The sequence below is a fragment of the Lutra lutra genome, chromosome 12 (assembly GCF_902655055.1).
Source record: "Lutra lutra chromosome 12, mLutLut1.2, whole genome shotgun sequence".
Classification (NCBI taxonomy): Eukaryota; Metazoa; Chordata; class Mammalia; order Carnivora; family Mustelidae; genus Lutra; species Lutra lutra.
In genome coordinates this window covers 62,935,971-62,959,433 of record NC_062289.1, presented here as the reverse complement: position 1 = coordinate 62,959,433, position 23,463 = coordinate 62,935,971, and the positions used below count along the sequence as shown (strand labels likewise).

General features: G+C 42.3%; 1 protein-coding gene across 8 annotated transcripts in view; it reads right to left on the bottom strand.

Moving 5' to 3' along the window:
* The window catches only part of LDLRAD4 (low density lipoprotein receptor class A domain containing 4), a 422,279-nt gene that overhangs the window by 33,243 nt on the left and 365,573 nt on the right, over window positions 1–23,463 (bottom strand). The window contains exon 1 of one of the 8 annotated variants that reach the window (XM_047696217.1): window positions 5,490–5,702. The exons of 6 other annotated variants lie outside the window; for them this stretch is intronic. Coding sequence is in view for 1 of the 2 variants with exons in the window: in XM_047696216.1 (XP_047552172.1) it covers window positions 4,767–4,836 (70 nt within the window). In the remaining variant the exon portion in view is untranslated. Of the gene's footprint in view, window positions 1–4,766; window positions 4,895–5,489; window positions 5,703–23,463 lie in introns of those variants that run through there. One more of the 8 variants, XM_047696216.1, reaches the window with a different exon arrangement.

The following is a 23,463-nucleotide window of genomic DNA, read 5'->3' as shown; positions in this document are numbered from 1 at the left end:
AAGGCAAATTAAGGAAAGACCACACCACTATAGGATATCAATAGCCTGGACACAGTAGATGGGAAACCCACTCCCCCTTCTCTCACTCCATACATCGTGCAATAATGGTGATAGTGAATCCCATCTTTTCCTTTGGCATCCTAAACCCTTCACTCCTGTGTGGATACTGCTCAGAGGCAGCTGGGCCCCCACAGTGTTTTGCAGTCCCCGGATGTGGCTCTGTTGCCAATGGCCTGATTTTATGCCTCAAGAAAATAACTCACAGGACAAGTAAAAGAAGCTTTCCAGGGACGCCTGGGTGGCTCAGTGGGTTAAGCCTCTGTTTTTGGCTCAGGTCATGATCCCAGGGTCCTGGGATTGAGCTCTGCATCGGGCTCCCTGCTCAGCGGAGAGCCTGTTTCCCATCCTCTCTCTCTGCCTGTCTCTCTGCCTACTTGTGTTCTCTCTATCAGATAAATAAACAACTCTTAAAAAAGAAAAGAAGCTTTCCATTAAGAAAAACAAAACAAACCTTGCTTTCTCACTTCCGAATGTGAATACCAGATGAAAATCAGCACACCTGTTCTTCAAGGTGTCCAGTTTCAAGATTGCTCTACTCCTGATCTCAACCACAGACCTTCTGGGGGCTTCTGGGGACCTTAGGTAGCAGTTTCCTGTACTGCACAGTCAGGGCTCAGGCAGGCTGAACACTCTTTGCTTCTCTCTGAAACCACCATCTCTTCAAGGGAGCAGTCCCTGGCCACCTATTTTCCCCACACGTGTGTGCATGTGTGTGTGTGTGTGTGTGTACCAACTGCTTTGCACGTCACTGATTCCTCTCCACGGTGCTCCAAGCTTGGGAGGCCCAGGGTGCAAAGGCTGTATATACAGAGGGGCAGAAGGTACGGTGCAACCTGTTACCCACCCTGTAGGAGACTCCTTCGACAGGCCTTGAAGAGGCATATTCTTCAGAAAGGTGCATGCATGCTTCCTAAATCAAGAGGGCACCCAACCCTGTGCCTAGGAGCAATAATCTATGCACAGAAGTGAGCCAGATAACAGCTGAGACCTGGCACTGCCCTGGGACCTTGCTGCCTCTCCCCCTCTCATCCTGGTCTGCCCACACCTGGCTGTACAAGATGCTGTCTGTTTTCTTTCTTTTTTTTTTTTTAACTATTTTGTATTTTTTTAAAGATTTTATTTATTTATTTGACAGAGAGAGAGATCACAAGTAGGCAGAGAGGCCACAAGTAGGCAGAGCAGCAGGTAGAGAGAGAGGGGGAAGCAGGCTCCCTGCTGAACAGAGAGCCTGATGCGGGGCTCGATCCCAGGACTCTGAGATCATGACCTGAGCCGAAGACAGAGGCTGTAACCCACTGAGCCACCCAGGCGCCCCTGCTGTCTGTTTTCTTACGGTCGAGGAGAGGCAATGTGCGATGGTGCATGGAAAGGAAAAATGCCAGGGATTCTGGTGGGAATGGGGTGGAAAGAGGAGGCTAAGGAGAGAATGAATTCTGGAAGAACAATTAAAAACAAAGATTTTTAAAAAATCTACAGTAATAGTAGAGTTCTGAGAAAATAATGGTATATTTTAGGGTTTCCAAAATTTCATGTGCCCAGTTTGGACTCTGAATGCGGCCCACGGGTCAGTTTTCCTTGATTCCGGTACAGACTGGCATCCACAGGGGGACGCCAAAAAGCAATCCATGCGAGGAAATAATTTTAGGCCACAGTCAAATTTTCACACTCCCCCTCCTTTCATGGGGCTGTAGTTCACGATGTTATAATGGATGAGTCATCGCAATCCCAACACCAGAAATTTTATAATAAATTTAGCCTAAAACGTACAGGAAGGCATCACAGCACCTTATTTTATTACTATGAAACAGTGACAGCGATGATGGTGATGATGGCATCCTTCTATTTTTATAGAAACATCCCCAAGAAATGCCAGGCTGTGCAGTAGAGAATTACAAGAACGGAGGAAACTGTGTGAGGCCTGTTGGTCTATTCTCTGGTTCAATGGAGAACTAAACTGACTCATACTAGAGGCATGAATGTCTGTACTATTTTTAAAGAACTCTGGGGAAGCATGGTTCTACCACCTTGGGTTCCTAATATAACACTCATTTCTATTTGTGGGATGGTTAACACCATCTTCCACTTGGTCTTTCCTCCATTAATATGTCATCCTTCCCAGGAGTCCTGTTTTCTAGATGTTTAATTACAAAGCTCCAGATGTGTAATTTATGCCCTTATGGACCCTAAAAATGGGGTGGAGGGGCAAAGTCTGAGCCTCCCATCAGCCCCCTCCTTTCACCCAGACAAGGAAATATCTTGGCAGCCAGCATTCAGGAAAGTTGCCATGTAGAATACTGGAATGTCACTGAAAGGGCTGAATGCTTTCCACAGATCCCTACACATCACAGCAAAGGACCTCTCCCAGTCTAACAAATGACAGCACTCCACTTTTCTCCCCAAGTGCTACAGTCCCTTGGGAATACAGAGACTGTGGCTAGCTGCCACCCAGGCTTATTCTGGGCAGCCCCTCTCTCCCAGGAGCTTTCCTAGGTCTCTACCATGGCTTGGGCACAGCGACTGAGTATCTGCATCTCCTTACTCTTTGTCCTCTTGGGCACAGTGGGTGTGGTGAGAAGATGGCAGCCTTGGAGGGTGTCTTACTCTCTATTTATGGCTCTGTGACACTTTTAAAGCGCTGAGTGTTCCTAAAGGCTGGTAAATCCTTTCCCCGGTCCTACAGAGACTGGGCAAAGGGGGCAGGAAGATGGGTGGGGGCAGGAGTTGAAATCTACATGGACTATGATGTGAACTGCTTATTTAAAAATACTCTTGGAGACTTTAATGGCTGAACGAAAATTCACACTCATTAAACACCATGGTTGAGGGGGGAAAATTGAGCCTGTTAGATGAATAACTTCACAGCTTGAAGCTCAGAAGGCAAAACAGTAAAAGCTATAATCATAATGATTAGATTATATATTTTGAATGTTCTTTTCCTTGGGTGGGTTGACTCTTCCAATCCAACCTATAACAAGTAGAACAAAGGAAGGGGAAAAGAACCACCCCCCAGAGACAGGCCAATGTGGCTTCTCCTCCTAGGCTTTATCTTCCTTAAGAAGCTCTTTCCTAACTACTTGATGATGGCTCCCTTCGGAGGCTCCCAGAACCCTGTCATAGGACTTATCACTCATAGCGCCCATTTTCTGGTCTTCTTCATCATGGACTCATCTCTGGGATAGTACCCTGATCTTCTTTAGAATCCTCAGGAGGCAGCACACGACTCACACAAAGTTTGTGTTCATTTTATATAAACTGCTAAAGAAATCCGTAGAAGGAAGGGTCCCAGTTGCCTAATCTGCTTTTAACAATGTCTAGCACAGAACCATAGTCCACCAGACATTTCCTAGTGACTTTAGTGATGAAGTTTTCCCAAAGGTTTTCATAGTTCCTAAAAATTGTTTGACTATTACTATTCTAGGCAGTGTGGACTGTCACTGGAAAAAGAATCTTTTGGTTGCTATACGTTACCTGTTTACAGAATCCCATTTCTGTTAATATATGTATATAAAATGTTTTACATGAAAATAAATGTGGGAAATGAGACCTGCGATCTCTACGAGGAGAGATGAAAGCAGAGTGCAGTCAAATGGCGTGGGGCTCTCTGAGCGGAAGGTGTGGCCCACACCTGCCTGACCCAAGCCCAAAGCCAGGTGCCTTTAATGACACTGGCAGGCAAGGAGCAGTGAGCATATGAGCTGACTGACTACTGAATCCCTACAATGTGGACACTGCAGGTCCATCCAGCTAGAATAACATCTTTTTAAATGACTATGGTCCAAGCATTCATTCCATACAACTTGCCCTCCTCATGCTTTTTAGAATCTAGAGTCTCATGATCTCTTCAGAAAGAAATCTAGTTAAATATGTTCCAATCAAAGATGATTGACAGGATTTTCTGAAAACACAGCCGAGGAGTAAGTGTAATTACAAACCTTTTCAAAGTCTATCCCTCCACTGCGTTATAAATGGAAAAAAAAAAAAACAAAAAAACACATACATAAGCCCACAATTCCCTCTATAGGTTTCATTTAAAAACTGTCCCCATGCCACCCCCACATTATTAATTTAGGTAAATGTATCAGAAACATATACAGATGCACAAGTCACCATCTTCTTCACATTTAAGAGCAGTTTCTGGTTTCTGAAAGCTCCCTAGCTAGCCGCCTCTGCCTGTCTCTCACAGTCTCTCTCTCAGAGTCACAGTTGGCTTTTCTAAGGTCTACTGTTACTAGACGGGTGACCTGAGAAACAACCCAGTAAACCACCCACATCCTGAGAAACACATCTTTTCTTTCAATGCTGTTTGCAACTACTCAGGGTAGAAAAAAACAAAACAAAACACCCATGAGTCTAGCAGTGAGTAATAGACTTTCCGGGGGTGGGGGGAGAGTTAGTCTCCCGTATAGAACGTTTTTGAAAAAACAAAACTCCAAAGCAGCAAACCTGTGTATTTATGTATAGCATCTCCAGCAGGAACAAACTGATCGCAGATGAGAAAGAAGACGAAAAAGCCTAAAGTACATCTTCCTCCAAAGAGTCGAGCCCTGAAGAGTTCTCAGAGCGGACAGACCCTTCTTGGGTAGATACAAACTTCTTGAGAAAGAGCTTCTGCTCTTCTCAACTCTGTCCTCAGCCCAAACTCCAAGAACCACCACCACAAACCCCAGAGAACAGGCATCACCCGCAGCTGGCCTTTGAAAGTGTACCTGTTTTCAAGAACGGATCTTTAAACGGGGCCTCCTTCAGTGTGCTGTTGTTCAGGTGGTCCCTGGACATAATCGGGTCCTTTGCAAGGGGGAGTCCAACAGTGATGCAGCCCCCCCGCCCCCAAGTTCAAAGCATCCCTTCGGCTTCAGGCAATCTCCTCTTTAGGCAGCTCAGAGCTGCAGTTATAGCCAGCGTGGGGTGTGAGAGTGTGTGTGTGTGTGTGTGTGTGTGTGTGTGTGCGCGCGCGCTTCTGTCTGTCTCTCTCTCTCTACTGTACCAGCGGGGCCCAGCCCAGGTGCTAAACTCAAATGCCGTGGCTCTGACCGCAGACCGTGGCTACCAGTTGGTTACCAACGGCCATCCACACAAATCAGGAGCTCTGCGGCAGGAAGCCGGTGGTGTCACAGAGCAGGTTAATAAGTCCGGGGTCTCCAATTGCGCGAGCAGCTGAACACCCAGTGTTGTCTACAGCAACGGACAGCAATGACTCGTCTGTATGTCTCACATTTGGCCTCACGTGGGACATGTTAGGCACACAGATGAGCAGAATGCAGATAGACTGCCTTGTTCTGTTGCATTCCATAATCTTTTTAACAGGCAAATATCAAAGCCGGTAAGGCAGAGAGCGGGGCAGGGGGAGATCTACAAATCTCAATACGGCATATCTTCCCTTGATCCCCGATAGAAGCTTTCAAGGTTGGAGAAATGCAGAGAGAGCTTACCCAAGCAGCTCTTGCAAACGGGTGGGGGAGGCTTAGCTACTCAGGCTTCTCGCTGTGGAGCCAGCTTCGAGAGCACGTCCTGGCTTGAAGTGCCCACAGCGTCTCTCAACACTGGGAGCCAGGCTGCAGGCTGTTCCTCGGGGTCCTCCTCTCCCTAGAGTCTCTCTCTAACCGATGGGAGCAGTTCACATAGCTCTCGCAGTGAAGCCGTGCACTGGCAACTGGCAAAGTCATAACCACAGCAGGAAACACTCAGCTTCTCCCCCTCCCGCTCTCACTTCCCCGCCAGCCCTTCCCCTTCTCTTCTCTCCCCTCTGCTTCTCAAAGCAGGGTGGCAAAAACACACCCACAGAGATGTTGTCAAGTCAGGACTCTGCCCTTCCTACTAGGCGGTTTTAGTTTTACGAGGTTCCAAAATGAGAGAAAAGCATCCGAATGGTAGAGCAGAGACAGCTCTCAGGAGGGCGCTTTTTCCTGGATCATTTTGTGCAAACCGCAGTCTCTGTCTCCCCCGAGGTCTACGCGGTTTTTCGTAGGTGTGTGCAAACACCTCCAGTGTATTCTGATGCCCCTGGGGCTGCGTGAAAAGACTTAAGGCTGTGCGTCTGTTGCAGCACTTTTCAGAAAAATCACAGTGTGGCCACAGTGAAAAGGACAGCACGCTGTGGTAATGTTGCAAATAACCCCAGCCCAAGCCCCGCTCTATGCCCAGAATAGTCTTTGTTTTTCCTTGTTTAGGAGAAATAGCAATGACATGTGGGCCATAACAATAGTTTTGGCTGTAGGAGGAGTTGTCAAAGCAAAACTAAACGCCGTTGGTTACCACCAGCATTAAAAACGAAGACAGTTACGTCAGCAGCCCGTCCCTGCTGTCGGCCCCGGTGTGTCACCTGGGGCCCGCAGCAGTGTCCTGGGCCTGATGTCCCCACCCGGTCCTCAGGATGGCCAGAAGGCATCACGATTTCAAGTTTTAAATACTGGGGGAGGGGGCAAAAGGGAAGGGAGGGAACAAAAGAATCATCAAGAAGATTTTTCAGAGATTTCATGGGGATAAAGGAAATGGGAATTTCAGCAAGAAAATTAACAGTTGCGTACATTTGCATGTGCCAGTCAAGACAGCCTGATTTTTCTTGAGCAATTTCCAAATTTAAAACATAACTCTCCTCTCTTGTTCTACTTCCCCTCCCCGCCCCATGTCACCTCAGTCACACGGCTGGGTGAATGAAGAGGGTGAGGCTCTGGAGACTGGGCTGGGGTGTGGCCACCATGGCTGGGGACCCTCCTCAGAGAAGAGCCCGCACCACAAAGCATCAAGCTTCAGACGGCCCTGCTGGTCTTTGGCTCTCCTTTGTCCCTACAGTCCCAGGTCCTTGCCATCTGGGGGTGGCACTTTCTCGTCCATTTAGTCAGAGGGACAGGATCATTCTGAAATCAAGTCCTTAAAAAAGAATGTTCACAAGATTGCATACGACTGCCACGAGAGTCCATTTTTAAAAATTAGGGATTTAGTCAGTATCATGAAAATGTTAGTCAACATGATGAAAATTCAGTTCTGCCACTTATTAAGGATTATACCTGCATTTTGAAATGGTTCCAAATAGCCCACTTTGGGGTTCAACATTAGGAAAGAGGCCTATCAGGTACCCCCCCAAAAAACCCAACGCATTTTTCACCTTTAATGGCTGCACTGTATTCCACTCTGCCTTAACACACTTATTTTGTTCGGCTGGCCTCCTTATTGCTGCATATTTGGGCAGGGAGTGGGGGGGAGGATGTGGGGGGGGGTCAATCTTATTTAAACTCCTTGTTCATTCTGTTTAATTGTTCTCAACATTTAATCTATTTAAAAATCACTTTCAAAGACTTTGACTGTATGGATGTGCCTTGTTTTCAAAATGTTGCCCAAACCACATGCTGGACCCCACTGTGGGCTGGTGCAGCTCCCTGCTGGATGGGAGCTGCGCTCCTGGTTGGCTGCATGTTTACTACAGCCCCCTACCCTCCACGTTGCTGGCTTAATACCAGCATATCACCAATCTTCAGCACCCCCTAAAGGCTAAACCACCCCGTGGTGGCCTTATTTTTGTTCTATTTCTTTTGAAGGAGTGGCCTGAGGACTCTGGGAAGAAGGCACAGAGGTCAGACCGGGGATGCCCAGAAGCCAGGGGTTTGTGCCCTGATCAACACCTCCTTTGAGTCAGCCATGATGGCATGTGAGACATTGGGGCTTTTTAATTGATAGGTGCCAAGATTTCTCTTCCTTTAATTCAGAGAAAATGGCAGCATACACAGCAGAAGGGTGTGGGAAGAGACTAGTCTGCGGAACAAAAACACGAAAGTAGGAAAGAGTGTAAAAAGCCATTTGCATTTAAGAATGCTTTCCTCCCTCCTTGTCTTTAAATATGCATCTTTCAAATGAGTACTCTGATGGGCTAACTGCTTTTGCTAGTAGTTAAAAAAAAATGTCCCAGAGCTGTATGTGGTTTCCCTGTGTACACCAGAGGCCTTGGAGATGATGTAAGGAAGGGTCGCCTATGATAGACATTTTCACAGGGTCTGTTGACAGCAACAAGGACCTGAAGAGCCTTTGTCTGCGTAGACCTACTCTACCAATATCTTCAGGTTTCCTCTATAAAGGCCTTCATTTCATCAGTTCATCTGACAAATATTTACTAAGTGGTTCAAGACCTTCGGAGGAAATACGGTGGTCCTCGAACGTAATCTGACAGACAAGCATTTACTGTAGGGCTGAACTTGTCTTGGGGGCTATGTGTAGATAGTTCCTTATTTAAGGAACTGAACAAGCTCTAAGGATTGGCTTCCAGCCCCATCTGAATGGGACAAGCCGAGGTGACAGGGAGTATCTGTGACCTGAACGGCCAAAAGAGATAGCACAGGGCAGGAGATTTTAGCTCAGGGGCTACTCAGGGCTCATTAGCTTCAGAAACTACCTCTGGGTGTTAGAGGGATGCTCCGCTATACAGAATCTTTCTCTGTCACATATAACCTGGGTTAGCACCTTGCCTGGCTCCATCCTTGGCTTTAATCACCACCATGGGCTCTTTGGCCATGCCCTGCTGTCTCTCCCCACCACTCAACAGGTATCCCACTCACAACACAAACTTTCACAGATAAATATACCATACTTTTATAATAGTACATATTTATAATTTTTACTTGTTTATGTTAATGTTTATGTTAATATTTATTATTTATTTTTATTAAATATGTATATATTAAATTTTACTTGTAATTTATAATATAAATATAGTTATACTTTTATAATGGTTACATAGCAGAAAATTAGCATTTATAAACATTTCTAAAGATCTGTTGTGTTCTAGGCACTTTCAAGTGCTGTATATCTTTTTACCTTCATGTCAACCCTGTGAGGCATGTTTTCTTATTCCCACTTTCTAGAGGAGAAAGCTGAGGCTCAGAGAAGGTAAGTCCTTTGCCCAAGGTCAAATTGGCTGCTAAGAGGCAAGCTGGGATTCTGGGGTCAGAACCCTGGGCAGACTGACTCAGAAGTTCCTACCTACCCCACTCTGCTCAATGGGCAGTGAACTTAAAATGATCCAAACAAAGATCTCACCAGATCAATGATTGGATTTTTAGAGCCTGACCGCCCAATTCCTTTTAGGCACTAACTTGCAAGTCCACGTTAAAGATCCTGTATCTCCACACGTTGCCAAAGGCTCTTGGAACCATTTTATGTGTCTTGTATACTTGTTAATGTGACTGCTATTAAGAATCAATGGCCCTGCCCGTTACAAATTCCTATTCTTTGAGGTTTATAACTATGCTGTAAAATTCTGCTCTGACGTTAAGTTTTCCACATAAAAGTTAAGTCCTGGAATTTGGCCTTTAGAAAACAAAACGGTTTATTTTCAGTAAGTTTGCAATGCTTTAAGTCATGAATGAGGATTTTTAAAAGAATGCTGACTCCTGCAGACTCAAAACATAGTAACGGTTTGATATTTATGGACATCAGCCTATGGCATGGAATAATTTACTAATGCATGCTTAGGGCTTAAAAATTGCAACAGGGGGGCACCTGGGTGGCTCCATTAAGCACTGGACTCTTGATTTTGCCTCAAGTCATGATCTCAGGATCATGAGATGAAGTCCTACATTGGGGTCCATGCTGGTCATGGAGCCTGCTTAAGATTCTGTCTCCCTCTCCACCTCTGGCTTGCTCATGCTCTCTCTCTGCCTTAAAAAAAAGAAAAGAAGAAAAGAAAAGACAAGAAAAGAGAAAAGAAAAGGAAAGAAAAGAAAAGAAAGAAAAGCAAAGCAACAGTAATGTTTTTCTGTAGGAATATGAACACTTTGCATATCCTCCGACCACAGTGCTTGATACCCCCATTGTTGCTGGTAGAAATGTCAGCAAATATAAAAATATGCAATACGATGGAACTAGCAAGCTGACAAGGCGGATTAAAAGCTTATTAAGTAAATTAGTCTAAATCGAATAGCCTTACATAGCTTCCTAATATGCAACAATACTCCCTGTATTAACAGACTTTGGCATTTATCTTACACAGTATCTCTCCCACCATAATATTTTTTCTTCTAATGGAAAAAAAAATTATGTATTATTCTACGTTCATGGTGGTATAGATTTTTATAATGGCTAAGCTACTCCTTACTAAGTGAGTTACACACCTCTGAAAACTGCAGCTACACTTCCAAGCCCCAGGGGGGGAAAAAAAAAAAAAAGGAAGGCAATATGAAGTTTTTATAGTGGCTAAAATCCAAGGCCAGTTAGACCCAAGTTGGAGTACCAGTCCTGCCATCTGACTGTGTCAGCTTGAGCTAAGCCCCTGCTTCCTCAGCTGTAAAATGAAGCTAAGAATACCTGTGCAGGGTACTTGGAGGACAGACTAAGACGTCATCTCTGAACTCTTACCCCTCAAACTGGTCCAGGGAACTTCCGCATCGGTTAGCAATGCAGGATCTTGGATCCTGCCCTGAACCAGAGTCTGCATTTGAACAAAAACCCCAGGTGATTCACCTGCACATCAAAGTTTCTTCTGATACTTTGGACTCATTCAAACTCCTCAATCAGATTAAATGAGCAAACTGGGGCTTGAAGAATTCGTGACTTGTGCACACCACGCAAAGGAAATGAGGGTAGAATCCAGGTCTCCTGTTTAGGGCCCCAGCAGCTGCTACTCAATAATGATTTTAAACAGTGGTCCTCCACATGCATGCCTTTGTGTGCGCATGTGTGTGAAATCACACGCTGCCCTCCTGGGATAAAGGCAGGGCCTGGTACCACAGGCCAGGTGCTTAAGCCGTCCTCCCCGCTAGTGCTGATGGGCTGACACTGACCCACCCACACCTCTTAGAAAAAGTAGGAGGGGTAGACACTGTTGTCGGGACTCACAGTAATGGTGAAGCTAAACTAGCTTATGTTAAAACAGTCTCTGGTGTTGAAATATAATTCTAGGATATTTGGCATTCTTCCTAAAAACTCTGGAAGTCCTTGAGGACTTCTGGATATTATATGTTAAGAAAGAGTTCTAATTTTGCCTTCTGGAAAAACTCAAGTGCCATGAGCAGACTCTTCTTAAAGACAGAATTATGAAGATGCCCTCAGTCCACTCCATGAACATGGCCCCGCCATCATGTCCTCCCCAGCCTCCCTGTTCCCTGAAAGAGACAGATACCAGGAAATTCAGAGTCTTGGCACTGGGGTTCTGGAAACAACTTTCTACTTTGGTTGCATGCATTCTTCCAGTGGCCCCTCCCAAACTGTTTTCCTTAGCAACAAGACTTATGGATGGTGCCTTCGTGAAACTGCCCCGTCATCCTCAAGGGAAGGCCCTTTCAAGGTGTTGGAGAAATGCTCTACTCTACCCTCTTCACATTTCAGGTAAAATATACACATATTCTACATAAAAACACAGCAAATACTTTAATGTTTAAAATATTCAATGTGGTTATTCAACAAGATATTTTATTTTGCTTTTCAAATATATGATATTTCTCAATTTTGTCTAAATGCTAGAAGGCTAAATAACCTTCACAACTCAACCCATTTCTGGGCAGACCATAAAAAATAAGCTCAAGATGTTTATAGCTCAGATTTTAGATACTGTGATTCCACTCCTGGTTCTTGACCCCATAAGAACTTTAACCCCTTGGTGATGGAAATACTATTTTCATTAACACTCTACTACAGTAGGCAAGCACTGGGCATTCTTACACACATACAGTATATGACACAATATATGGTCTCTATATTTGGTATGTGTCATTGCTAGTTTACTGAACCATGCTGTGATCGTTATTCTTGAGGATTCTAAAGCGTGGTCTCTTCCCAATCACAAGCATTTCTTGGACAATCTGAATTTGGAGGAGAGGCGTGGGCTATCGTCTTCGGAGCTCGTATTTTTCTTGCTTATAAATTTCAGGATGTGTCTGGGCAGTTCCAAGACCTTTAGGTTCCTGGCTTTAGTGAAAGGATTAATTTCTTCAAAAGTTGAGAAAAAGTCACAGCACATTCCAGAGTTTTAGTTACTGTTTTAATGTGTATACTAAGGCAAACACTAGAAAAATCACAGGCTAAAATCCAAGTTAATCCAAAATCACATTGGATCGATATAACTACACTCAGTTCTCATCCTTGACACTTTCAGGCGAACCTAGAATACCTATGCTTTAAAAATTAGAACCACTGTTCTCTGGTATCAGATCACCCTTGAAAACATGAGGTCAATCCTCATTTATGTCAGAGCTGAGCACTCACTAAATACCAGTCACTGGGAGGAGACAGGATACAAAGAAAGTGGGGAACTGCCATTGTTCATGACATCCCTAGTTCATCCTGCGCAAGAGCTAGCGAAATAGTGAGAGTGGCAGGGTGCTCAATGAGGAGCAGGTGAATGAATAGATGAATGAATGAATGAACAAGTGAATGAGGGTCCTGTAGGAAGAGGGGTTCTTAACCTACATAATAACACTAATAGCTAATACTTCTACAGAACTTATCATGTGCCAGGCAGTATTCCAAAGCACTTTACTCATTTACTTAAGCCATTTAATCTTTATAGGTAACATGAATACTGGTTATTTTCCCAACCCTACAGATGAGAAAACTGAGTCACAGAGAGACTGTGTCCAATGTCACACACACTTGAACCAGGAAGTCTCACTCCAAAATCTATTCTTAACCACTAATCAGGCTAACTCTAAATGTGGCAGGTCCAAGGAAGACCCCTGAACCAAATCCTATTGTTTTAGAAGGATCTTGGGGCACCTGGGTGGCTCAGTTGTTAAGCATCTGCCTTTGGCTCAGGTCATGATCTCAGAGTCCTGGGATCGAGTCCTGCACTGGGCTCCCTGCTTGGCAGGAAGCCTGCTTCTCCCTCTCCCATTCCCCCCATGTGTTCCCTCTCTCGCTCTGTCTCTCTCTGTCAATAAATAAATAAAATCTGAAAAAAAAAAAAAAAAGAAGGATCTTGATAGGCAAGCCCCATTTAAAAGATTCAAGGAATGAATTAATTCTCTGAGGCCAAGGCTCTTGGAAGGGCTGACCGAACACAGAGACCATTTAAGTCTACTGTCTGAGAAGGAAGTCGTCACATCTCAAGGAAGACACTGTTGGAAGCAAACTTAATTGTACCTTTGGGCAATTTTTCTTTTAGGTTAAACTAAACTTGTCCTCCAGTAAATTAAGGCTACTGTCTTTTATCCCTTTCCTTTGGCGGGCGGTGGGGGGGGGGGGGGAACGGCGCTCTGAAAGGATGAAGTGTCTGGTTCTATACTAGTAGTATAAAAAGGTAAGAAAAAAATAAATGTAAATATTTATAAAAATCAGAGTTTTCAGGGACACCTGGGTGGCTCAGTTGGTTAAGCATCTGCTCAGGTCACAATCCCAGGGTCCTGGGATCCAGTCCTATATCAGGCTCCCTGCTCAGTGGGGAGCCTGCTTCTCCCTCTCCCTCTGCCTGCTGTTCTGCCTACTAGTGCTCTCTCTATCTCTCTTTATTAAATAAATAAATAAATAAATAAATAAATAAATAAATAAATATTTTTTTTTAAAAAAAATCAGAGTTGTCCAGAAAAAAAGCATCCCATCATCCCATCCTTTTTTTTTCTCTAGCTTGTTACATCCGTAGCCCTTACTTTTCTTTCTAATTTCTTTCTAATTTAAAATTCCTTTTCATTTAGATTCATTGGAACCTATTCTAATATTGAAAATTGTAATGTGCTTGAAGGAATTGTTCAGTGTAATATCTTATTCATTTGTGAATTGAAAAGGACTGAAACTGAAAGATAATTTTTAAGCCCACTATAATGTCAGTCAGATTTCTTTGTTTAAAAGGAGGGATCTTTCTACAAAGGCAATGAAATCACCACAAGGAAATGCGAATAATTTAGGTGTGCCCATGAGGCCCCTGATTAGCCAGAGATAATGAAGATCAATTAGGTTTTGAGGATATCTTGCCACTGTGAAAACAGGCAGATACCAAAAAGTTTAGGAGAGTGGGGACTCAGGAGTATCTTTCATGTGGATAAGGTGAAATGTGGTCCTGTTTTTATTAAAAGTGACCTTAATCAAGTCTGTTACTCTCAACAATAAGCACCCAAATTAGTAAAGCAACAGAATATAATAAAATAGAGTGGCAATAATAAAAATGGTTGGAATTTCCATAGGATGAATGGTTTTCTGGCAGAAACTCAACCGTGGTTATACAAATAAAACCAAATTTTAAAAATTTAAAGGCCCAGAAATGGTAATGTTGCAACTGTCTCTACAATTTTTTTCCCCCTGTTATGTACTTGATAGAAAAACTTTCTGAAACTATCTATTTACCATTTAATCCTCTTAGAAAGTAGAACTCCTGGCCAAGGCTGGCTGCAGGGTGGCAATTTGGTCACACATACTCTTGTTGCTGAGTTTTAGTTCAAACAGATAAAACAGCAAATGGAGAACCTTGATCAGATTTCAAATAAATGGCTCTTAGGTCTTAGGCTAGAGGTTCTCTCTGCAGTCACTATGTCCGAACACTTGGCCTTAGCTCCTCCTAGTGGCGTTGAACCCTGGTCAGGAGGCCAGTTTCTGGTGCTGCCTCTACTGTTGCCCGAGATTGCCATTAGTAAGCCTGTGGAGGCTCAGTCCCCATATGTTTTCTCACTTCACTGCTGGGACCAAATTCCAGTGTTCTGCACAATTTAGTCCTTCAAGGCCCACACATAGGATTCTTAAAATATCTGCATTCCACCTATACTATTATTTACTTAATAGCAACTTTTAACTGGCCTTTTAAAGTAACTCATTTGAAAAAATTTCAACCTCTCCTAACTAATATCTATGGTATCACAGGTTTGATATGCTAGGGATTTTTTTGTGACGTATACTACTAAAAATTTACAGCAACATTAAATTTGAATATAATCTTTAATACTATTTATAATATAAAAGAAAAATTCTTACTGTTGCCCATTTAAAAAGAAATGCTTACCTCTACCCCTGGGGATAAAAATATATGTTTATAAAAAAAATAAAATTAAAAAGTATCAAAAAGTCAAAAAAAAAAAAGAAATGCTTGCTATAAAATTTAGTTTCAGTCAATTATTTAAGAAAAAGATGATTTATCTACATGTATGCTATAATATTTCTGAAACTGAACATATTTAAAATAAGATATGGGAGTGCCACTTCTAAAATAATGGGGTAAGGAGCTCCATGGTTGGAGAACCTGGGTGGCTCAGTGGGTTAAGTGTCTACCTTCGGCTCAGGTCATGACTGCAGGGTTCTGGGATCAAGCCTCGTGTCAGGCTCACCGCTCCACAGGGAGTCTGCTTTTCCCTCTACCTCTGCCACTCCTCCCCCACACCAGCCCCGTTTGTGCTTTCTTGTACTTTCTCTCTCAAATAAATAAGATCTTGAAAAAAAAAAAAAAAAGATCCATGGTCTCACTCTCCAGGAAAATAACCAATAAAGATCATTAAAAATTAACCTTTTAAAGTCTCTGAAAACTATTTAAGGGGCATAGAGCAAATTAAGAAATATTTAGGAGCAAATGAAATCCAAAGAAGGAGGGGAGGGACAACTGGGTGGCTCACTTGGTTAAGTATCTGACTCTTGATACCAGTTCAGGTAATGATCTCAGGGTCAAGAGATCAAGCCCTGCATCAGGCTCTGTACTCAGCATGAAGTCTGCTTGAGATTCTCTCTCTTCCTCTGCCCCTCCCCCGACTCACATGCTCTCTCTCTCTCTCTCTCTCTAAATAAATTTTAAAAGCCTTAAAAAAAAAAGGAGGGGAATAATAAAGATTAGAGCAGAAAATAACGAAATATAAGTAGAAGAATAGAGAAAATCAACAAAATCAAAATTTAGTTCTTTGAAAAGATCAACAAAATTGACAAACCTTTAGCAGACTGATAAAGAAAAAAAGAAAAAAAGACTCAAGTAACTAAAATCAGGAACAAAAGAGCAATGTCAGTGTCCCCATATTACAAATATAAAAAGGATTATAATGAAATAACATGAACAACTGTATGCCAACAAATGAGATAACTTAGATATAATGGAAGAATCCCTAGAAAGGCCCCTACTACCAAAATTGGTCCAAGAAGAAATAGAAAATCTGAATGGACTTATAATAAGACATTGAATTAGTAATTTTTAAAAAGATTTTATTTATTTATTTGACAGAGAGAGAGAGATCACAAGTAGGCAGAGAGGCAAACAGAGAGAGAGGGGGAAGCAGGTTCCCCACTGAGCAGAGAGCCCAATGTGGGGTCGATCCCAGGACCCTGAGATCATGACCTGAGCTGAAGGCAGAAGCTTAACCCACTGAGCCACCCAGGCACCCCCTGAATTAGTAATTTTATAACTTCCCACAAAGAAAAGCCCAGGCCCAAATGGCTTTATTGGTGAATTTTTCCAGAAATTTAAAGAAGAATTAACTCATTCTTTACAAATTCTTCTAAAAAAATAGAACATTTCCCAACTCATCCTATGAGGTAAATATTAACCAGCTAACAAAACCAAAGACAAAGACATTATAAGAACAGAAAATAACAGACCATATCTCTTATGGAATTAGATGAAAAATCCTCAATAAGAAACTAGCAAACCAAAACCCAGCAACATATAGGAAAAGGTTACGTATTATGATGAATTGGGATTCAGTCTAGGCCTGCAAGATTGGTTTAATATCCAAAAATCAATTAAAGTAATATATTGTATCAATAAAATAAAGGACAAAAATGACACAATCATCCCAAAAGCTGCAAACAATGTGGTACTGGTATTAGGCTAAGTATGATAAGTGGAACAGAGTTCAGAAATAAACCCTCACATTTATAGTCAATTTATTTCGGACAGAAGTGCCACAATCATTGGGAAAGAAGAGTCCTTCCCACAAATGGTGATTGCACAATGGATATCCACAAGCAAAGAAAATGAAACTGGATCTTTTCCTCGACCATACACAAAAATTAATTCAAAATGGATCTAAATGTAAGAACTAAAACTATCATAAGTTTTTTTTTCTTTTTTTAGATTTTATTGTCAGAGAGAGAGAGAGAGAGAGAGCACAAGCAGGCAGAGTGGCAGGCAGAGGCAGTAGGAGAAGCAGGCTCCCTGCTGAGCAAGGAGCCTGATGCGGGACTCGATCCCAGATCCCTGGGATCATGACCTGAGCCAAAGGCAGCCACTTAACTGACTGAGCCATCCAGGCATCCCTACTATAAGGTTCTTAAAAGAAAGATAAAAGAAAACACAGGAGTAAATCTTTGTGACCTTTATTATGCAAAGCCTTCTTAATTATCCCACCAAAAGCACAAACAACAAAAGAAAAATAGATATACTGTATTTAACAAAATTAGAAACTTGTACATGAAGGAAACGTGAAAAGACAACCCACAAAATGAGAGAAAATTTCTACAAATCATGTGTCTCATTATATATCTAGAATATATAAAGGACTTTTACAACTCAATAATAAGAAAGACAATCCAATCAAAAAATGGACAAAGGATCGAAATAGACAATTTTCTAAAAAGACATACAAGTGACCAACAAGCACATGAAAAGATGTTCAGCATCATTGGCCATCAGGGAAATGCAAACCAATACCACAGTGAGATTCCACTTGACACTCACGAGGATGACTATAATCAAAAGGCTGACGATAAGAAGTACTGGTGAGACCGTGGAGAAATGGAAACCCTCATACGTTGCTGATAGGAAGGCGAAGTGGTTTGGCTGCTGAGCAAAACGGTCTGACAGTTCCTCCAAGTTAGACATATATTTACTATATGACCCAGCAAGTCCACTCTAGGTATATAACCAAGAGAAATGAAAACACGTATCAACACAAAAACTTCTATAAATGTTCACAGCAGTAACACTTGTAACAGCCAAAGAGTAGAAATAGCTCAAATGTTCATCAACAGGAGAAAGGCTAAGGCTAAACAAAATTCACAGAATGAAACATTATTCAGCCATAAAAAGGAATGAAGTGCTGATACATGCTAACACATGGATGAACCCTGAAAACATCATGCTAAATGAAAGAATACCGGCACCAAAGACCACACACTACATCAATCCATTTATATGAAATGTCCCAAGTTGGCAAATCCATAGAGATGACAAGTAGATTGGTGGTGGTCTAGAGCTGGTATCTTGGGAGAAAATGGGGATGACTATGAACAGGTATGAGGTTTCTTTCTGGAGTGACAAAAGTGTATTCATTGTAGTGACGACTGCACAACTCTATGAATTTACGAAAAACTACTGAGGGGTCCCTGGCCGGTTCAGTGGGAGGATGCAACTCTTGATCTCAGAGTCGTGAGTTTGAGACTCACCTCAGGTACAAAGATTGCTTAAATGAATAAATATATTTTAAAAAATACTAAAATATATAGTTTAAATGGGGGGAATTGTACGATATGTGACTTATGTTTCAATAAAACTGGAATAATAAAAAACTATGAAAATAAAATTGTTTTATGATTAACAATTAACAATTACTTTTACTAACATTAGTAAGTTTTGTATTTCTAGCTTTAATAACTCAATGAGCTTGCTTTTGCAATTTTTACTCTGCACCATTGTTTGCAAGCACCTTTCTAGGTGTGACTGATGCTTATTCTCAATAAATATAAGCTTAACCAGAATATAATTATCAACATACTTTTCCTCTTTAACATTACATTTGAAAAACAAGAAACATCTATCAGAATAACAAAACATATAGATCTGAGCAAAACATTGAGATAAATTTGCAAAGTGATTACAGTTTTTTAATCTCCTCACTAGTATTTCAACATCAGTGTTTTCTTCATTAACCAGTGGCTCACAGTGGGAATAAATTAAACAATATTGTTTGGAATAAGGACAAGTCGAACCTTTAGCAATCAGAATCACCTTGGTGTCTGGCAGTGTCAGCTGAGTGCCAGACAGGCAGAAGGAATGAGCCAGGAGCCACCTCCTTCAAGTTCATTTCCCACCAGGTGAGCTCATGGGCACATGCTCTTATGTGTAGGGGGTGATTACAATCGTGTACATGTAAATATATGCAAATGCTAATGAGGATGCTGATGGAAAATCAGGATAGAAAAACATTTCAGAAGAAAAAAAATTTTTCAGAGGCTGCCCAATTTTCCCATCCCCATACTCTTCAGCATTCCCTTCTCCATTCTTAGGCTACAGGCCAGACCCCTAGGTGCAGACTGAGCCTCCCTATGACAAATGATCACAGAGCATCTCCTATGTAACCATCTCTGGCAAAGCACTGTGAGAAAGAAGAGAAATCGATGCCCAGGTCAGCTCACACAAACCTCACAATCTTGCCCACCCCCCAAAGGCAATTAAAAAATGTAAATAATATTATTTTGCAAATAGTACTTCATATATTTAAAAATACTTCTACATGTAGACTCTCATTTAGTACAATCAGGTTTTAAGATGTAAGTCAGATAATAAATTCTTAAGAGATTACTAGAACCTGGGGTATGGGGCTGGCTTGGTCAGTTAAGTGTCCAACTCTTATTATTATTTTTTTTGAAGATTTTATTTATTTATTTGACACACAGAGAGAGATCACAAGCAGGGGGAACAGCAGACATAGGGAGAAGCAGGCTCCCCACCAAGCAGAGAGCCTGATGTGGGGCTCGATCCCATGACCCTTGGATCACGACCCGAGCCAAAGGCAGATGCTTAACCAACTGAACCACCCATGCCCCTCTAAGAGTCTGACTCTTAATTTCAGCTCAGGTCATGGTCTCAGGGTCATGAGTCAAGCTCCATGCTGGGTGTGGAGACTTCTTAGGATTCTCTCTCTCCTTCTCTATCTGCCCCTAACTTCCCTCTCTAAAAAGGAAAACGAAAAAAAAAAAAAAAAACCCAGAACACTGAAGGGATCACAACATTCACTATCTTGCCTTGGAAAAAACCATACACCTACACTCATCATTGTGTAAGATGTTTTCCTTAAAAGGGCTAAAAGCCTGGTTGACCACATAGCATCAAAACACCAAGCTTAGAAGTAATAATATTTCCCATACACTCTACAAATAATCTTTTTTCTTTGGCCTACAGCAGATCTTTCTATAAAGGCTGTGTAAGACAGGTCCCTCACTTCTCTGATCATGATGTTATCCTTTCTGTGGCCTTCAAAGAGAAGGGAAGGGGCACTGTTTTTCAGGTCATGGGTCCCAGTCCATTAAGCCAGTCAGTGCCACAGACTGCCACCAGCATTTAAAGAAACAGAACAGAATGGAAAATATTGGAGTGCCAATAGCAAGGGTAAGCACCGTGAGAGTTTATTTACGATAAGGATAAGCACAGTGAGAAGTGTGTTTGGGCTCTGAATGCATGTATCCGTGTTTTGCACTGGGTTTTGGTATAAGATGTATTTCTCACTGGAGGTCATAGTTCAAAAAAATTTTGAAAGGCGCTTGCTGAAAAAGTAACTGGCTATTCAAATCTGTCATTTCTCCCCAGTTAAACAAGGTGAATCCTCTTCCACAAAATTCCAGTCTTCATCAGGAACATAGGAGCAATACACTAATGAAGGTCTTTGGAGGTTTGTGGGTGTAATTCAGAGGACTAACACAGGCACCCCAGGTCCTGGGCTAGAACCTGACCCACACTACCTGCAAACTGTGTGACTCTGGATTAGTCACATAAGCTTCTTTAGCTTCCTGATCTGTGAAATGGTCATCAAATGCCCTAAGGCTGTCATAAAAACCAAATAAACCAGTATGTGTTTAAGTGGCATGTAACTCTAAAGCATGCATTATTTCTCATTGGCCTCATTTGCAAGTGACAGCTGAGTTCTAGATTGGCTCCATTGTTCGCAGTCCTTGAATTCAACTCTGCACATAACTCTTCAGAGCAGCGGTGGTTCTCAGCTGGCTGCAGATTTTATCACCTGGGTGTTTTACAAATACTAGTACCTAGGCCTTGTCTCAAACAGACTAAATCAGAATCCTGACAGGTGGGCTTAGGCATCTGTAATCTTTAAAGCTCCCCAGGTGATTTTAGTGTGCGGTCAGGGTTAAGAATCTCTGTCCTAGACTGGATTACTGCTATTATTATTCTTATTTTAAAAGATTCCATCGGCTGTCTTCCTCTCTCTCTATGCTCAGGCAGGCAAGCACTCACGAATATACACACACGACCCTTTTGGAATACATTCCTTCACATTGCAGCTGACTTCAGAAAAGACAAAAAACTAAGGTGGATTTACTTAAACCTCTCAATTCCTCCTCTAATTACCTGGTAATGTTAAACTCGAAACTCAAAATCTTTGACACCAAACCAGTTTATAGAATAAAAGTCTTAAACTAGACAAATTATCACCTTGGGTATGCTCCAGGAAATCCGCAAAGAGTTTTATTTATATGGCATTATTTTAAAATTGTTGAGAGGGAGAAGAAATGGAATTCTACTGTGAGCAAACAAACAAGAGGACAAGATTTGAACTCTGGCTTTTCTCTTCCAGATGTTTTAATTTTTCAGAGATAGAAAGGAGGCCCAAACTCCCTCATCAAAGGCACTCAGACCCACTCGTGATTAATGGTGTAGAGCCTCCTGTTCCTTTTTATTCAGACCTAAAGCAACATCTGAAAACAAAAAGCCCCAGGAGTTCCAGTGAAAAGACAAGCATCAGCCTCAAGGCCACCAACTCATTCTGCTGTTTGTTCTTTTCCATTTCATAATAATGGGACCTCTGAATTGAAAATAATATATTGGTCTTTCAAACTAGTTCTAAATATAAGAGGCTTTATAAATTTAAAAATCCAAAGTTAGACTAAATCCCCAGTACAAGTTATCAGCAAATACTTCCTGAGCTTTAATTTCTTTTTTAATTTTTTAAAAGGATTTTAGCAGACAGAGAGGCAGGGGGAGAAACACCCACCCCCCAAGCATTCTCTTGCAGGGTTCCATCCCAGAACCCCGAGATCATGACTTGAGCCGAAGTCAGACACTTAAACAACGTACTGAGCCACCAGGCATCCCCTCCTGAACTTTTCATGTGTTTGCAGGTGTGGTGGGTACAGAAGGACTAGTCACATATGTCGAACAAGATGGGGCACCTTTTCAGCCAGAATTCCATGATAGTTTAAACTATTTGTAAAGATTATAAATACTGCAGATTTTAAGAGGAAAAGAAATCAGAGAGGGCTGTGTGGTCAAGGGGGTGTTATGTCGGAGGTAGCCCTCAGGAAGTGTGGCCGCTCCAGGGACATGCCAATTTTTATCATACAAATCAGAACATAGAAGAGGTGGCGTGCCTCCATGGGTGATGTTTCAGATTCTGGGTCATTTACATTTTTTGCTACGCATGAGTGAATGCTCAACATACGTGCACGTGTGCACATACAACACCCCCCCCCCACCCTCTGAGTACCTGCCTCGTGTCTTTCCTTGTTTGTTTTCTATTTTATCCTTGGAGGGGGAAGCCCAGTACCCCACACAGGTAGGGATTTTCTCCTCTGTCCTTCATTCCTTTTGCTAGTTTACTCCTTTCCACTACACCTTCACCTCTTTTATCTCATCTGAGATTTCCTTAATTCTTAAGGTATCTTTCCTTTTCTCCAATACCCATCTTCTTCCTTCTCTAAGCCTCTCTCCCTTCTGACTTTTTCTTTCTAGCTTCACTATGTGAAGTCTGATCCATACCCACAATCTAAGACCTGTTATACTCATAGCAACCCCGGATGTAATGAGCCTGCCTGGGGAAAAGACAGACCAAGGCTGCCAGCACAGATGCAGGAGTCCCGGTAACAGAGCTGTGGGTTCCATTGGAGCCTGAGCCAGAGCCAACCACCTTCCCTCTCTGCAGCTACTTTGACCCAACTCTTTCTTGAACTTCTGGGATCTGTGTGAGCGGGCCTGGCTGTGCTGTTACAAGCCATCCTCAAGGAAAAAACATCAGAACGAGCCAGGCTGTCGGAAGAGACAGAGGGAACAACAGCCAAAATAGAAAAAAAAAATATATATATATAGTTCCTGCAGACTCCCTCTGGGTCTCCACCAGGAATGTGCCAACAAAAACAAGCCCCTTAAGTCTCTCTGGATGAAGCCGAGTGTGTCAAGGAAGCCTGAGCTCCTTTTCCACACCTCACGAGCCACCGCACAGCAGACAAAAACCCAAGCTGAGGAGGGCGGCATGCGGTGGCTTCAAACTGGGGTTTCACTGTCTTTCTCCTAAGGCAGATTGTTCTATAAAGATGAAAAGATTCTGGAGGCAGGTGCTAACAGTAAAAGAGAAGAAAGAGGAAAAAAAGGGTGATGGATGATTTAGCTGAGCTTCCTGAGTACACAAACAGCTGAATGAGGGCATCATAAAACATAAAATCAATGTTTGCTGGACTCTGGGATTAAGAAAGCATTTCTTCTAAAATAGGGTCAGCATATTTCCAATGAACCAGTGGTGATCATATATTCTTTGGGAGGAGATTATGTTGATAGCGCAAGAACAATTCAGTCCTAAG